This window comes from Brassica rapa, chromosome A03, assembly GCF_000309985.2.
Source record: "Brassica rapa cultivar Chiifu-401-42 chromosome A03, CAAS_Brap_v3.01, whole genome shotgun sequence".
Taxonomy (NCBI): Eukaryota; Viridiplantae; Streptophyta; class Magnoliopsida; order Brassicales; family Brassicaceae; genus Brassica; species Brassica rapa.
In genome coordinates this window covers 31,249,456-31,264,541 of record NC_024797.2, presented here as the reverse complement: position 1 = coordinate 31,264,541, position 15,086 = coordinate 31,249,456, and the positions used below count along the sequence as shown (strand labels likewise).

Sequence of the window (15,086 nt, the reverse complement as noted above, 5' to 3'; positions counted from 1 at the left end):
AATAAGACAACAAAATTGATCTTAGCTTTTGACGATTAACTCAAGTTAGAGACATCTCCCAAAACGGAAGAAAAATTCAAAAAATATAATTAAGGTAAAACATAGAGAATGTGAAAAAGGCATAGACATGAAACAGAGAGCGTGGAACAACGGAAAGGGAAAGAGAAGAAGATGAAGAAGCTTACGTCAGGTATATAGAAAATTAAAAAGACAGATATTGTGACAGCGCAGCACCAACTTATTTGGGGGTCCATATCAAGTTATCAACTCTGTATATATCCGTTGTTTGAATAAATACTCAAAATTTCAAACTACTTGCATTACAAAATTATTTTATTTTTTCAAAATACACATTGTTTGCTAGTACTTGTTAGGGAGCTCAAGGACCGTAGTAGCATATATTAAAGCTACACTAATTTTCATCGCTAAGATCACACATTGTCTACATCCTTAACGTTAGGATATTCCAAGTAACACTTCTCCTCGTCTTCCTCGTCACGGGTTCCATCTTCATCTTGTAAACTCCAAGTAACCATCTTCCAAAACGCAGCACTCCACTTCTCTTCCCTCTTCAGGCTTAGCGGTGGTCTGTGACAAAATCCAGCCGTTGGATTGAAACAGAGCTCTTATATTGGCTTTGTGGTTCATAAGAGTTTCAAGAATGGTGAAACTGGAAGCATCGTGGTGAGTGGCTCCCCTTCTAAGGAGATCTGCCCCCTGTGTGAAATAGTTTAACAAAACATAAAGATTAAAATAGTTTAACAAAACATAAACGAAGGTTGACGTTTTTACATTATGAAAAAAGTAATTGTGGGTTTAAAATGTTTGGGCTCAAGTTATGTTGGGCTCTATGTCTAAAACATGATTTGAACTTAAAAACTAAAAATAAAAAAAAAAACGTTAGGTTATCTTTCTTTTTTTTTCTCCGTCGTCGGGACAGCATCACCTGTGGGATCCCTGACATGATTAGAGCTTAAGTTTGTGAGATTGAGGAGCGATAATAGTGTGATGCATTATTGAAGAGGAGTTTACTTACATCAGTTAGGCTTCGTCCGCATCATTCCATTGTCGTTGGTCCTCGGGTGCTTCGTCGTCGTCGGAATCTGCAAAATAAAAGGTTTTAATTTGTTAAGTAAGATGTCTTTTATTTCTTTTAGATTCGGTTGCTAAAAACATAATTCATTCAGTTTTTCTATTTTGTTTGGAGATTGCAGGGATGAAACTGTGGATCACAGAATCCTGTAAGAAAAACAAAGAAAAATCATTATTTGTTCATAAAAAAACCCATAGACAAAACCAAAACAAAAACATGAAGACACGTTTCATATATGAACAAAGAATAAGCAAAGCAGAGTTAAAGTGATAAAAAATAAGTTAGAAACAATCATCACCAGTTCATCAAGGAGGAGAATGGTGATGTCCATAAACTCTCAATTCTTGTTAATGTTACTTGAATCCTAGAATCGGATGAGCCGACCAACAATGGACTGAGTGGACCTTCCAAGGCAGAGAGAGTTGAAGGTGGAGTAGGGAACGGCGGCAATGGCGGCTGAAGCGGCTGGAGCAGCTGGATAAGTCATTTTTGCGACGGATGTGAGAAAGTAAAACGATCGGAAAACTGAAAAAGAAAAGTTTGAGACAAGATGGAGCTTTTACCTCGAGGGATTCTATATATATGAGAGCTCTGAAGGCGTTAGAGGAGAAACTAAGCGTTTGGTAGGCGCAAAACGTGCATAGAGCCTTAAAGATCGACCATAATAGCTGATTGCCGGAAGGAGAATCGCAAGCGACGAAGGAGATGGTGAAGATGGCGGCTTCCCTAATCTTCTTAGCTTTCTTTGTATCACCACTTTGGACAGATACAAAGCCTAATAAACAGAAAATCAATAAGCGCAAAGCCCACTTTTTGTCGAAGTCCATTCGTTACCCATCAATTTTAAAAAAAAAAAGGTGGGGTCCACAATGTTATATTAATTTCCGACCTTCATAATATATATTAGTTTCGGCCATCATTGTACAAAGTATCCTTTAGTGTAGTGGTATAGTTGTGGGTATTTATATCTCAATAACCTGGATTCGAATCACATATTTGACACTTTTTCACACTTTTAAAAAGTGGGACCCACAAACCGCTGACGTGTCGCATCAGGGGGAGAAAAACTCTCCTATTATATAATAGATTGTTCCTAAATAATAGCTATAGATTAAATGTCAATGGCATTCAGTGGTAATTATTTAGGAAAATTCAGGGTTAAGTACCAAATGTACTTCAGTTTTAATAGTTTAGATTAGAAAAAAACTAGTATAAATTAGAACATGTTTATTTACTTTACAAATTGTAACAATGCATATGATACGTTTTATTGAATTTTCACAAATGTAAAGTATCGTGTACTTTAAATCGGGTCGTTTAAGTTGTTTGGAAAAAAATATATAGGATAACTAATTAACTATTAATTATTTGAATAAAAAATATTCGAATGATTATTTGTTTTTTGCATAATTTGGTTTATAAATAGTATTTATAGGATATTTGGTTATTTAGAAATTAAATATAATTAATATTTGTAAGTATATAATTTGTATTTTAAAAATCTAAGTACTCATTTGGTTATCAGTTCGCTTTTTATTTTTTGGTTCCAAAAATATATGTTATGCTTGATTATTTATGAAATTCAGCTTAACTTTAATTTTTTTTTCCAGTTCGGTACAGTTCAGTTCACAGTAAATGTACTCAAACCTATACATTATCTAGTAATTCATTTAAAACTGTGAGATCATATAAATCTTTTGGACAACTTATTGTCTACAAAACAAAATTTCATTGTTCTTTTTTCCGAACAGTTTAATCAAATCCAGGAATGAATAGAAATGAGGTACTTAATATCAAAACATGATAAAAACAGGAATCCATCAAAAAACGAATACAAAAAGAGTCGCACTGAAGTTGAAGTTCTCTCATCAAAGAACTCCACATCAATGGCTACATAACGAAAAAAAAAAAAAAATCTATAATCCTCTAAGCTCCGATGATTTCGGTTGGTTCCTCAGCTACTGTTTCATCTGGCCTGTCTACTTTCACACCAACATCCTCTGCTGTGTAGTCACCATGAACCTAACAAGACAAAAACAATGTCATATATGATTGTCTGAATGGCTAGACTAAGAGAGATGTTGATGACAAAAACACGTTTCAACTCACCTCCATGAGCTTGCCGAGGTCAAACTTGGGAGCCTTGAGGATCTTGACTTTACGGATGAACACGTTCTGCAACGGGTAGATGTTCTGAGTGGCCTTCTCAATATCTCTTCCGATGGACTCAGGGATGAACTTGGCAACAAGCTCCTTAAGGTCACAAGATGAAGCCTCCTTCACCATAATCTCACTCATCTTCCTGCGAATCTACAACAACCCAACAAAAAGACCAAGTCAAATCTCAGTCACTTCATACACAACATGTTTTGATATATATATGTCATGTAGTGGAATTACCTGGCGGATTTGGCTGGACTGAGCATAGCAAGTGCGCTTCACCTGGTTAGCACGCCTCTTGGTGAAAGCAATGCAGAACAACCTCAAGGTGTAGCTGTCTGTTGTCTTCACATCGACATGAGCTTCAATCAAAGTCTGCCACTTCTTCACCAACGACCTTAGCTTATCGGTGGTGAAATCCATACCCTACAAGAACGTAACAAAAATGTTTACATCATTCGCAAAAAGAGATAAAGGTCCTTCCTTTTAGAAACATACCCAGAACTGGGTCAAGACATTCCTGCCCTGAACATCTTCAGCTCTGAGACGGATCTTCCTGTAAGAGTGGTCCTCATCACCTTGGAGATCAGCTAGAGAAACCTCGAAAACCCTGTGTTTCAAACCCTCGGAGGCAATCTGTTCCCAACATTTTAAAAGAAAAGGAGCAAACTTGAGACTACCAACAACGAAACCAATCTCTACAACTCACATTCAGACATTATTGTTACCTTGGTACCCTGAGTTCTGGAAACAAGAGTCTTGCCTACATTTCTCTGTTTGAAGATAGAGGGAGCCTTGATGTCATACCAATCCTTCTTGGAGAAAGGATCAACACTGCATTATCAAATTAACTTCAATACACAGTCTGAATATAAAACCTATAAATTCAATCTAGGGAACGTGTTACATACATCTTCTTCTTGCCTCCTTTACGACCCTTTGAGATCCTCTTGTTCTTCCTATACATTCAACAATAACTATACGTTAGAAATGGATACTCTTTAAGATAGCTATGGAAGAGGGATGCAAAGAAGAGTATACCCGACAGCCATGGTTAGGGAGCTTCAGAAGCTGCTGCTGCTGACGACGACGAGCAACAGCGAAGAAGATGACGATCAAGAGGCGGCTTCAACGACTGAGAGAGAAAGCTTACTTCTGCCTTCAGGTTTATATATCTAGGGTTTTGTGAGGCCTAGATATAAACTGGATTTGATCTTTGAAGCCCAGTGGGCCTTTTGATGATTATTATTTCACATAGTGATTATTATTTTCACATAGTGATTATTTATCGGCCACTTTTGTCCAATTATTTTCACATAGTGATTATTATTTCAATCATTGGTCTTACAAATTTCTGAGTTCATTTCAGTGTTTGTTCAATTTACACAAATGATTAGCCCTGCGACTTTGCCCCGAACCGAACCAGCCGAACCGAACCGAACCGACATTTTCGGTTTTCGGTTCGGTTATGTTTTCGAGATCGGTTTGGTTCGGTACGATTTTAAAAAATAATTCGGTTTTCGGTTCGGTTCGGTTTTTGATTTTTTATTATTTTTTTTTTGGAAAAACCGAAAATAACCGAAAATAACCGAATTTAACCGAATTTAACCGAAAAATTCGAACTTTTTAAAAACCTATACCGAAATTAACCGAAAATCATAAAATTTGGATATATTCGGAAATTTAGGTAAAAACCGAAAATAACCGAAAACCGAACCGAACCGAACCGAATCGAAATTAATTCGGTTACTTTCGGAAATATTTTAAAAATTTCGGTTAATCGAAAACCGACGGTTCGGTTTCGGAAAACCGAAGTTGCAGGGCTACAAATGATCATACACTCAAAGTTGGAATCTGGTGCTTGTACTATATTGCCTTGCAATTCCGGTATCGAACTTACTCATAATCAAGGGAGATACATGAAGAAAAGGTACGATTATTCAAACTCCAGATAACATAAAATAAGAAAAGAAAAGAAAGGCAGCAAGTAAAGACAGTCTTATGAACTCAGAGCAAACCGAGTTCTTTTAAAAAAAAACTGATAAGAAAAAGAGAGTTACGTGAATGAAGTTTGATAAAATCTTCCAGGAGCCTAGACATAATGTTCATCATGATTTCAAGATCTTTGAAATGTCGTCATAGACTTACAGGTAAGAGTCGCGTTATTTTTTGTGTTTTAGATACGGCAAGACCACTGTGGCCAGTAGAGGCACAAGCGCTACAGTCTGCAGTTTCTGTATATAGAGGAGGGATATTAGTAAACTATGCTATAACAAAATCAGATACATTGTTTTATGAAAACAAGATTAAAATTCTTTTGCAAAAAAAAAAAAAAGATTAAGAATCAACTTACAAAGAGAGCATTTGATTGTATTTCATCGTTTACATAAGATTTTCTGACCGGGGGAAAGAAAAACAAGATTCATTAGAACTTCAACCAAACAATAAAAGAAGTAACCAAGAAAAGAAAAGTTTACCTCTGGTGAATGTCTCCTCCATATTCTCTGCATACTTTCTTGATGGTCTCGAGTCGGTTTAATGTTTTCATGGCATTTGGATCCTTCTTGTCAACTTATTAACAGGGCCTCACGTGCAAGTGTAGCGGTCGAACATGGTCCAAAATTTTAGAGGATCCATAATTTTTTTTTAGTAATAGCTATAAATTTAAAATCATGTATTTTTTAAAAATCAGATAACTAAATTTAATTTAATTTTCATATTTATTAAACAATATATGTAAATTACAAATTTGATTTTGTTTACATAACCAACAAAAATGCAATAAGTCAGGAAGAAATTAACATTATATCAATTATATATTTTGGAAAGTAAAAAATAGCTGTTGGTGTTTGATTTATTATTCAATGTAAATTTAGAAAGTTAATATTCTAATTTGATTATATTTAGGAAACTATATTAATTAGTGATTGTAAATAAAGAGGGAAATATATAATTTTTCAGCAACGTTTACAAAAAATAGTAAACACAAAAAAGAAACACTAGTCTAAGCATCTATCGAGAATAAAACTGAGGAGTCTCCAACTTCTTGTTTAATCAAATCAAGAGTCCACGGTTTTTTTTCTAACCACAATCAAGATTCTATTGTTTTGTTTGTGTTTTTATAGATTATAACTCTTAATTGTGGATACAAAAAGAATCAAAAGAAAAGAAAAAAACTGAAAAATTCATAGTCCCGAAAAGATGTTTTTCATAAGTTTTCAATTATAAAAGAAAAAGATGCTTCTTCCAATTAAATTAGATTAGTGTATTTATTATATATTACAATATTTTGTCAGAAAAACATAAATTATTTTAGATTATTATAAAAGGTCTTATTTTTTTTGAACATGGTCTCCGTAAAGTTTGAGACAGCCCTGCCTATTAACATATCTCAATGAAACCAAATTAATGGTATGACTATCAAAATAATGAGCATTCTAAAGACGAATATAGAATGCAACATACTTTTGTTTCTAGCATGCAAGAAAAATCATAGAATGCACCACAGACATCATCCATTGTCTTTGTGCGATCAAATACCTTAGCAATTAGGCCTAAAGCATATAAATCTTATGTCAATAAATCCCTTTTCACATAGCAATGTTTGTCTTATAACTCAGTTATACTTTGACTCACTAACTAATGTTCAGCCTTGGGATTAGATAAAATCATCTTACCTCGCCTTAGTTTCAAGGAACCTCTAAATACTTGCACGTTGTTATAGCATAATGCAAGTGTTCCTATCGCCACAATCTAATCAGAAAGGAAAAACATTATATATCAATGAAGAGGAGAGAACAATCTAAACACACCTCAACTAAATATTAAATTAGATAGGAAAAGCTAAAGAAGATATGTGAAAGATTTTATTTTCTCTAACCAGAGGGATGGAACAAGACTGTAATATTGCAGGATCATGCAATGCAGCCATAGATTTCAAACAATCTTCAACATGAATCAATGCGTTAGTGATCATATCATTCAAACACTGCACTGCTTTTGTTGATTTGTCCTCATCTTTCAAGTCCTAAATCAGAAAAAAAGAATTACATTTTGTTTTATAAGATTTAACATTAGATATATCGAGAGTGAAATGTATGCACCTCGAGTTTGTCAACATATTTTCCCCAAGTCTCACGAGGCCAAAACATGCGTGGTTTTGGTATTTCATTAACGTCCTCAAAGTAATCTTTGATGATGTTTGTTTTCTAGCAAATAAGATAACAGTTTTTTGTAATATTCCAAAATATATATTTCAAAGTTTTCATGTTATACTATTGTGATGATACATACATACCTGCAAAAATAAACCTGTAGAATTGGAAAGCTGCTCCCAGTTTGGAGTTACTGTTTCTAGTTCTGAAGAGAGGAGAAGTTTAGACATACCCAAACCCACAAGTCCAGCAGCATAATGACAGTATTCATCATAATCATCAACCGTTTCTACCTGTTGACAAATCATTTTAGCTCTTAACAAAGAAAAGTAGTTACTAAGTATTGATGATAGCTTAACCTGATATATCTAAATTTCAAAGCATTGATATTTGAACAGTCAATGACAAAACTAAGCAACTGATACAAACACATTCCAAATCATAGAGATTTTAATGTATCACAAACCTCCTTGGAAATGAATTTGGCCATTCCTGCACCCATTCTTTTAGTTATATCTTCAATAATCTCTTGATATCTTTTGGGTAAATTAAGAAAACAACATAAATTAATTTGTATCACTAGAAGAGCAACAAAATTAATAAAAACACGTGGCAAATAATTGAACTAACCCTTTTTCAAGCTCCAGAAATGCTGCAGACACATGATGAAATTGCTCCATTAGAACCTTGTTCTTTTCCTCACCACCTAAAACCAGATAAATATTAATTAAAATAAATTAATCACTTTGCAATATTTTTTAACTGGATCAGGTGCATAGAACTGCTTTTTCAAAATTCATCCAGATATTTTCACAATCTCTAACTGAGTTTAAAATTTTATTTAGATGCTCCATTAATCCCCAGCTTAAACCAAGCAAACAAAAGAACAAGAAATGAGATGTGACTCTTCTTACTTATATACAAAATGCCAGTCACGATCGTATATGTGGCGGTGGAAAGCTATAAGAATTGGAACCTTGATCTCAGTTGGAATGCTTGTGTCATCCTCTGTAGTAACCAGAAAAAGTAGATGATATTAATTTCCTATCATAAAGAACTTTATCCCATCGAAGAAATAAAGATGGATCTATATTATTTTTATGAAGCACTAACCAACAGGAGAATCAAGTAGAACACACACACCTACTCAAACAAACTGAATAAGAAAATGGTGAAAATATAACATAAACACACACACACATATTACTGAGAGAAAGAGGCAGAGAAACAAGTACAGCGTCACGTAGCTCGGTGCCTAGTTGCTGAATAATAAGAGAAAACGTTTTAGAAACTTTGTTGAGAGTTGAGTAACAGAAAGTCAAGTGTGGATCAAGTGGGATCTGTTTGCTTCAACTTCAAGAGTGGATATATTTCATCTGGTGTCTTAGAATCGTACTCAAGCTTCCCATTTTTTCAAAAACCTTTTTCTATATCCGTAGTATCAAAGAGATATTTGGATTATAAGTTCTCTAAGTATGAACTTTGTCCTGATTACATCTTTGTTTGAGATGGGCTTAGCACAGGCCCATTAAGAGCTTAACCCAAAATTAGGTCCGACCCGTTAAGCAACAATTGATGATTTTGTTAGAAGACAAAACGTACGTCATTATAAATAGAAGACGTCAAACTCATTGAAAGGACGTTCAGAAAAGTATAGAAAGTACAGAAAAGAAGAGCATCGCCTCTTCATCACAGACAGTCTTGGACTTCCTCGACCACCAGGAGAGCTCGGCCCATACGACCTCAGACCATAAAATAGAAAGATACTTGTTTAGACGAACTGTTTAGACGAGCATCTTTAGTTCTTGTAATTGACCGAGCTTGTTTATTCTTGACTATTAATACGAAAATCTCCACTCCTTTACATCATTTATAAATATTACATCACCGACCGGATATGGAAACAACAATTGGCGCCCACAGTGAGGCCGGAGATTCTTCTTCACCTCAAGACAGCTCGGCAGTCACAGAACCCACATCGCAACCAGACGTTCCGATCTCGGCAACCACTGACCATCCTGGAGCGACTAGCGCACAACTAGCTGCAATGACAATCTCGGACCATCCAGCCAACACCTCGACACTAGTGGCGACGACCTCAGACAGACCATCAATGGTGACAACCTCGGACCATCAAGCCAACACCTCGACACTAGTAGCGATGACCTCAGAGAAACCATCAATGTTGGCAACCTCGGACCATCAAGCCAACACCTCAACCCAATCATCTATGGTTGCGACCTCGGCCCTACCAGCAGCGGTTACGATCTCACATCATCCAGCCCACCATGTCTAACACAAGAACGATGTACTCCACTCAGCCGGACATCTCCCTGATCTTTCAAACCCTTCTCGGTCGGATCGATGAGCTCGCTCGAGGAACGACTTCTCGTTTGGACGACCTCGTGAGATTATTTGCAACAACCGTATCAACGAACTCCAGTCTGTCGAGATTGGTGCACCACGATCACAACAAGTTGATATCACTCCACGACTCCAGCATGTTCTTTTCAACGATGTACCAACACCAGCAACCGGTTCAGGACAGCATCGATCAAATCAAGCCAACGATCTACATGCACCAATCGCAAGTTCTGGACAGCAGCATCAAACTCATGTGAACGAATCTTCAGCACCAATCATCGACTCCAGACATCAGCGCCCAGGCAACAACACTAATTTCCTGCAGATCACCATCCATATCCGAAAGAGATCAACATGATCAAATCATAAACAACCAAAGTCTAAAAAACAAGCAGCAAAATAAAAGATAGCAGCAGCCACACATGGGCTTACCGATCACACAAACCAAACTACGGACGGGAAGGAACTTGACCCTCACGCCTCACAGCCGAAGACGCAGCACCAGCACGCTCAGCCACACGACGACGACTTGCTTCCTCACGATGATGATTTTCCTCCTTCCCTCTTGCCTTAGCAGCATTTTCAACCCCCGCAGTCAGAGTTAGATGAACAGGAGAGAGTGGACGAGTAAAATCAAAGGAAGGGATAACAGCCAGTTCCTTGGGTTCAAACTCACAAAAACAACCAAGTTTGCCTTCTCCTTCCTCCGGACCAATTCATTCTCAAGATGCTTAACCTTACCATCAGGAATATTTATCGCCTCTTTTTTCCAAGTCTTGGCAGCATCAAGCACTCCCATAATCTGATTCACTCCATACATAGATGTGCGAACAACCTTCTGATTTTTCACATACCTCCGCACCTTTTTCATACGAGAATTGAAAGTAGCAAGCACATCATCATGTCACGTTACTGCCCTGCGATACCTCCTGCCCGCCACTTATTTTTCCTTCTTAAAACGCTCCAAGTCGGCCGCTTGACATTTCTTCACCCGCCCAGCTTCCAAAGCTATCTTTGCAGTAAGTTTTTCAACTTCTTCCAACGCATCTGAGGACACTTTCTTCTCAGCCTCATACTTACCGCGCAAAGCTGCTATTTCCTCGGAACCGTCAACCTTGTCCTTAATAGAAGCAAGCACAGCCTTCGTTTTTTCAAGCTCGGTCTTCACCTCTTCAAGCTCTTCATCTTGATTAACCACCAGTTTGTTCGCAAACTTTGTAGCCCGCACAAAACAGCACAAAAAAATTCCTTTAGTTCAAAATAGGCCTGGGCGTTTTTAACTCAACCCGAAGTACCTACCTAGACCCGAACCGGAAAAACCAAAACCGAATCCGAACTGTTATACAAAAATATCCGAATAGGACTTATGAGCTTAGTACTTTGGTGTTTGGTTATAATCCGAACCGAACCGACATTCGAACTAGGATCCGAAAAGATCCGAAATTAGTTAAATATGTTAAAATTTTATATATTTAAGATGATTTAGATATTTTAGGATATTCAAAATATTTTTTAGTTTGTTTTAATTGTTATTTTGAATACTTTTTAGTTAATTTAGATAGTTTAACTAATTTTTAATTAGATTTGTGTACAATTTATATATTTTTTTAAAAAAATTGTCAATTTTTAAGGTTTAAAAAAAAATATTTTTGGACGATTTTAAACATTGGTTACATCCGATCCGAACCGAACCCGAATGGTACTTCTGAGCATAACACCAAAAATCTGAAAATCCGAATTATCCGGACCGAAACCGAACGGTCCACCGAACGCCCAGACCTAGTTCAAAACCACAAACGCCCAGACCACGAACTCCTGATACCATTCACCGCGCCTAACTTAATCAAACGACAAACCATCAACGCCACCAGATGATTGAAACAACTTGAACAGATCACCACATCCCGAAGCCAAACCATTGAACGAATGTTCAAACGGCTCAAAAGATGCTTTCTCCGCAGTAGGAGACTCAAGCACCAAAGGCAGCTCAACATCAGAGCTCACAATTTTGCAAGATTTCGAAGGCGGCACGTCTTTTGGTGAACGACCAAAGACAGCCCTTTTCGCCACAACACTCCCACTGCCCGCAACAACAACTTCCTTTCCAGAAATACCAGCGGACGGTACAGGAACTGTCGTACTCGTAAGACCCATAACAATACTACGAGCAGATGCCGAACGCTCCACACCGGCGGCACACTGACCAGACTCAACAACAGAAGCATCATCAATACCTCCAGCAAAACAATCAACCAAACTCGGAATCTCGCTCAAATCCATTTTTCTCCAACAAGCTACAAAAAAAGAAAAAAAAAAGCCAACAAAGAATGCAAAAATGAGTAACTTATCTACACCAACAAGCATTTAACCCACAAAAAAAACGCATATTTTCAACCTGAGTCAATAAACGGGATGCGCCGCCAAACCTCCGATCGCCTCACCACAGTCCAATCCCGAGCCTTCGTCTCCTTGAAGTATTCCACGCACTCACTATCACCAGGAACAAGAGGAACACCAACTAAATGACGACCTGCAAAACAAGACAACAATCAATAAGAATGTCAAACAAGAACACACCAATAAGAGTTAAACTACCATTGTACGGATTCCAACTACTCCTAAAAGGGACACTCATATCAGAAACATCAGGGACTGACGAAGGCGCAATTCGAACATAAAAAAACTTCTTAATCCAATATAATGTTTTTCTCTTCCTCTCCCCAACAACACCACAGCCAGCCTTCATAGACACATAAAAAGCCCCGTCCGTCTTATCACACCGAGTAATATGTGCAATACGTTCAAACAAGCATAGGCTCATGTGAACACCAATATTTGCGGCTGTGAACAAAGCTGCAACTATGTTTCGAATAGCAGCAGGAGTAAGTTGAGCGAGTGCAATAAGATGTTCATCACAATACGCCAGCAACAACCTCGGGAGGGAAACCACAAATGATACTCGGTGAACCAGAAGTCATAAACACAAACCCACCCATCTGGAACCGTCCACGGACGTTCATCCTCGCCAGGAATACGCGCTTCTATGACACCATTACGGCAACAGTTGGCTGAGATCCACCTAATCGTATCCTCATCAACAATAGAAGGAAATGACTCCGATAGATCCGGATGATTAACAAGAGGACCTACGAAACTCCTAGGCCTTTCCCTCGCCTTCCTGACCCTCTTTTTCTTCTTCCCATAGCCACAAAGATTACCAAAGACATCAAGCGATCCAGCAAGGGAGGCAGCCACACTTTCTTGTTTTATTTTTCTCAAAATATCGGTAACATCGGCTCGACGATCACTGCCTCCATCAGTATCATCCCTCCCATCATCTACAACAATGACTCCTAGACTACCACTAACACCGCTTTGCTCACCACTATAACTATCCTGCTCATCACTAAAGTCATCACACTCACCACTAAAATCACTACGTCCATCTACACTATCTCAGTCACCCATCTCGTCATCTCCAACAGCAGCATGATCACCGTCACTAGCATACTCGTCTTGATCATTTTCCTCGCCAACATTAACGTCACAGGTCATATTCCACTTATCATCAGCGCTCCCCAGAGCACCATCATCCTCAATATCAACGTTTTCAACGTCATCATCTCGTTTCTCATCTTAAGAAATGTTATCATATTCACCAGCAACATCAGCACTATCCACAAACTTCTCACTATGAGAACTCGAGTACGAACTATCATCAGAGGAACTTGTAGTTTTCAACGACGACTCTTTAGTTTGGGAAGAGTTCGCCAGCCGCATCTGCTCATGCTCCCGGACAGTTTCTAACATAGTCTTCTTTGTCAAAGACAACCTCGACCCCTCAACGCCAGGCTCCACCGCTAAATTAGTCCCATGCTCATCAAAAAGAAACCCAGTCCCTTCCTCGATCAAACTCATGCTTACCCTATCTTCTGCTTCACTTCCAGTAAGAATACCTAACTCAACAGCAATGACAGATTCGGCAATCTCCGACCACGACTTGCGGCCATCGGCAAGCTCCATCTTATGAACTAATAAAGACAGCTGCTCACAAGCAACCTTCCCATCCGACGGCATACCAATCAGCAAACTCAGCTCCGACGTTTCCATCACCGACGGCATGTTTGGCACAACAGAAGATAAATTCGGAATGAAAGACGAGCTCGAACCAAAAGACGACGAGCTCAACCCCACCTCACTGTGACACGACTCCATCGATAACGACAAGCTCGGAACAGCAAACAACAAGCTCAAACCTAGGAACGAGCTAGGAACTGATGAACTTGAAACAAAAGCCGAGCTCGACCCCACCAATGGCAAGCTCGTGCCCTCCGCATCTCGACCATACTCTTTCACCAACAACGAACCCGAAGTAACAACAGGAGATGAGCTTGGAGCCACCACGAACGAATTCGGAGCGACAAGAGACGAACTCAGAGCCACCGTCGGCAAGCTCGGACCCACCGTCGGCAAGCTCGGGACGACATGAGGCAAGCTCGGACCCGCCATTGGCAAGCTCGGGACGACAGGAGGCGAGCTCAGATCCGCCGTTGACAAGCCCGTGACATCAGGAGGCGAGCTCGGATCCGCCCTCGACGAGCTTGGGACATCAAGAGGCAAGCTTGGAGCCACCATCAACAGGTTCAAAGCAACAGGAGACGAGCTCAAAACCACCGTCGACGAGCTCGGACCCGCCATTAACAAGCTCGGAACATCAGGCGGCAAGCTCGGCGCCACCATCGACGAACTCTTCTTAAACCTTCTACGGGCAACGAGCTCAACCCCTTTTCAAAACGATCTCAACCTCTTTCCAAAACAAGCTCAACCCCTTTCCAAAAACGAGCTCAACCCCTTTCCACACCTCAGAACACGAGCTCAACCCCTTTTTCAAAACAAATTCAGCCTCCCTTCTCCCACATCACAGACCTCACGGCAAACAAAACCAGATTTTTTTTTTAAAAAAAAAGAAGGGAGGAGAAGAGTAATAAGACGAGCTCAACTCCTTTTCTAAATGAACTCAGCCTCGCTTTTTCCACACATCACAGACCTTCAAGCTTCCTCCACCGAAAAAAGAAAACAAAAAAAAAACGAGGAAGAAGAGAGACGGGAAGCAGTGTCGGCAAGGAGGAACCAAAAAATAAATAAATATAATAATAAGTGAAAATGACAAGGACCACACAAAAATAATAAAAAGATAGAGCAAAATTTTTACCTTTGCTTCCAAATGGGAGACAAGCTCTTACAAAAAAATATAAGAGACTCAACCATCACTTATATAGGAAAGAAAAGATGTGTTTCTCTATTTCCCGACAATT

At 38.7% G+C, this 15,086-nt stretch overlaps 2 protein-coding genes across 10 annotated transcripts; both read right to left on the bottom strand.

The window, feature by feature from the left end:
- Positions 1 to 2,805: 2,805 nt before the first annotated feature.
- LOC103862366 (40S ribosomal protein S3a-2) lies at positions 2,806 to 4,412 on the bottom strand. 2 transcript variants are annotated; one of them, XM_009140069.3, is made up of 8 exons: positions 4,362 to 4,412; positions 4,295 to 4,324; positions 4,165 to 4,212; positions 3,982 to 4,087; positions 3,752 to 3,889; positions 3,494 to 3,679; positions 3,203 to 3,403; positions 2,806 to 3,115 (listed from the first exon to the last, which is right to left on the bottom strand). In XM_009140069.3, exons 2-8 carry the CDS (start codon positions 4,303 to 4,305, stop codon positions 3,020 to 3,022), a joined length of 786 nt encoding a protein of 261 aa, XP_009138317.1. In that variant the 5' UTR covers positions 4,306 to 4,324; positions 4,362 to 4,412; the 3' UTR covers positions 2,806 to 3,019. The 2 variants fall into 2 exon arrangements, with proteins under 2 accessions (XP_009138317.1, XP_009138316.1); XM_009140068.3 differs by having other exon boundaries at positions 2,845 to 3,115; positions 4,295 to 4,408.
- On the bottom strand, positions 4,034 to 14,971 carry LOC103862654 (inactive squalene synthase 2). Of its 8 annotated transcripts, XM_033286884.1 has the most exons (17): positions 12,367 to 13,411; positions 12,167 to 12,301; positions 12,006 to 12,065; positions 8,322 to 8,415; positions 8,038 to 8,113; positions 7,874 to 7,943; positions 7,551 to 7,700; positions 7,357 to 7,461; positions 7,134 to 7,280; positions 6,931 to 7,006; positions 6,715 to 6,807; positions 5,731 to 5,824; positions 5,607 to 5,649; positions 5,402 to 5,487; positions 4,295 to 4,408; positions 4,165 to 4,212; positions 4,034 to 4,087 (listed from the first exon to the last, which is right to left on the bottom strand). In XM_033286884.1, the coding sequence occupies exons 5-14, from the start codon at positions 8,085 to 8,087 to the stop codon at positions 5,416 to 5,418; spliced, it is 900 nt and encodes a 299-aa protein (XP_033142775.1). In that variant the 5' UTR covers positions 8,088 to 8,113; positions 8,322 to 8,415; positions 12,006 to 12,065; positions 12,167 to 12,301; positions 12,367 to 13,411; the 3' UTR covers positions 4,034 to 4,087; positions 4,165 to 4,212; positions 4,295 to 4,408; positions 5,402 to 5,415. The 8 variants fall into 8 exon arrangements, with proteins under 8 accessions (XP_033142775.1, XP_033142770.1, XP_033142773.1 ...); XM_033286879.1 differs by lacking the exons at positions 4,034 to 4,087; positions 4,165 to 4,212; positions 4,295 to 4,408 and having other exon boundaries at positions 5,100 to 5,487; positions 5,731 to 7,006; positions 7,551 to 7,612; positions 13,197 to 14,971; XM_033286877.1 differs by lacking the exons at positions 4,034 to 4,087; positions 4,165 to 4,212; positions 4,295 to 4,408 and adding an exon at positions 8,608 to 8,669 and having other exon boundaries at positions 5,123 to 5,487; positions 5,731 to 7,006; positions 7,551 to 7,612; positions 12,167 to 14,971.
- Between the last annotated feature and the right edge of the window lie 115 nt (positions 14,972 to 15,086).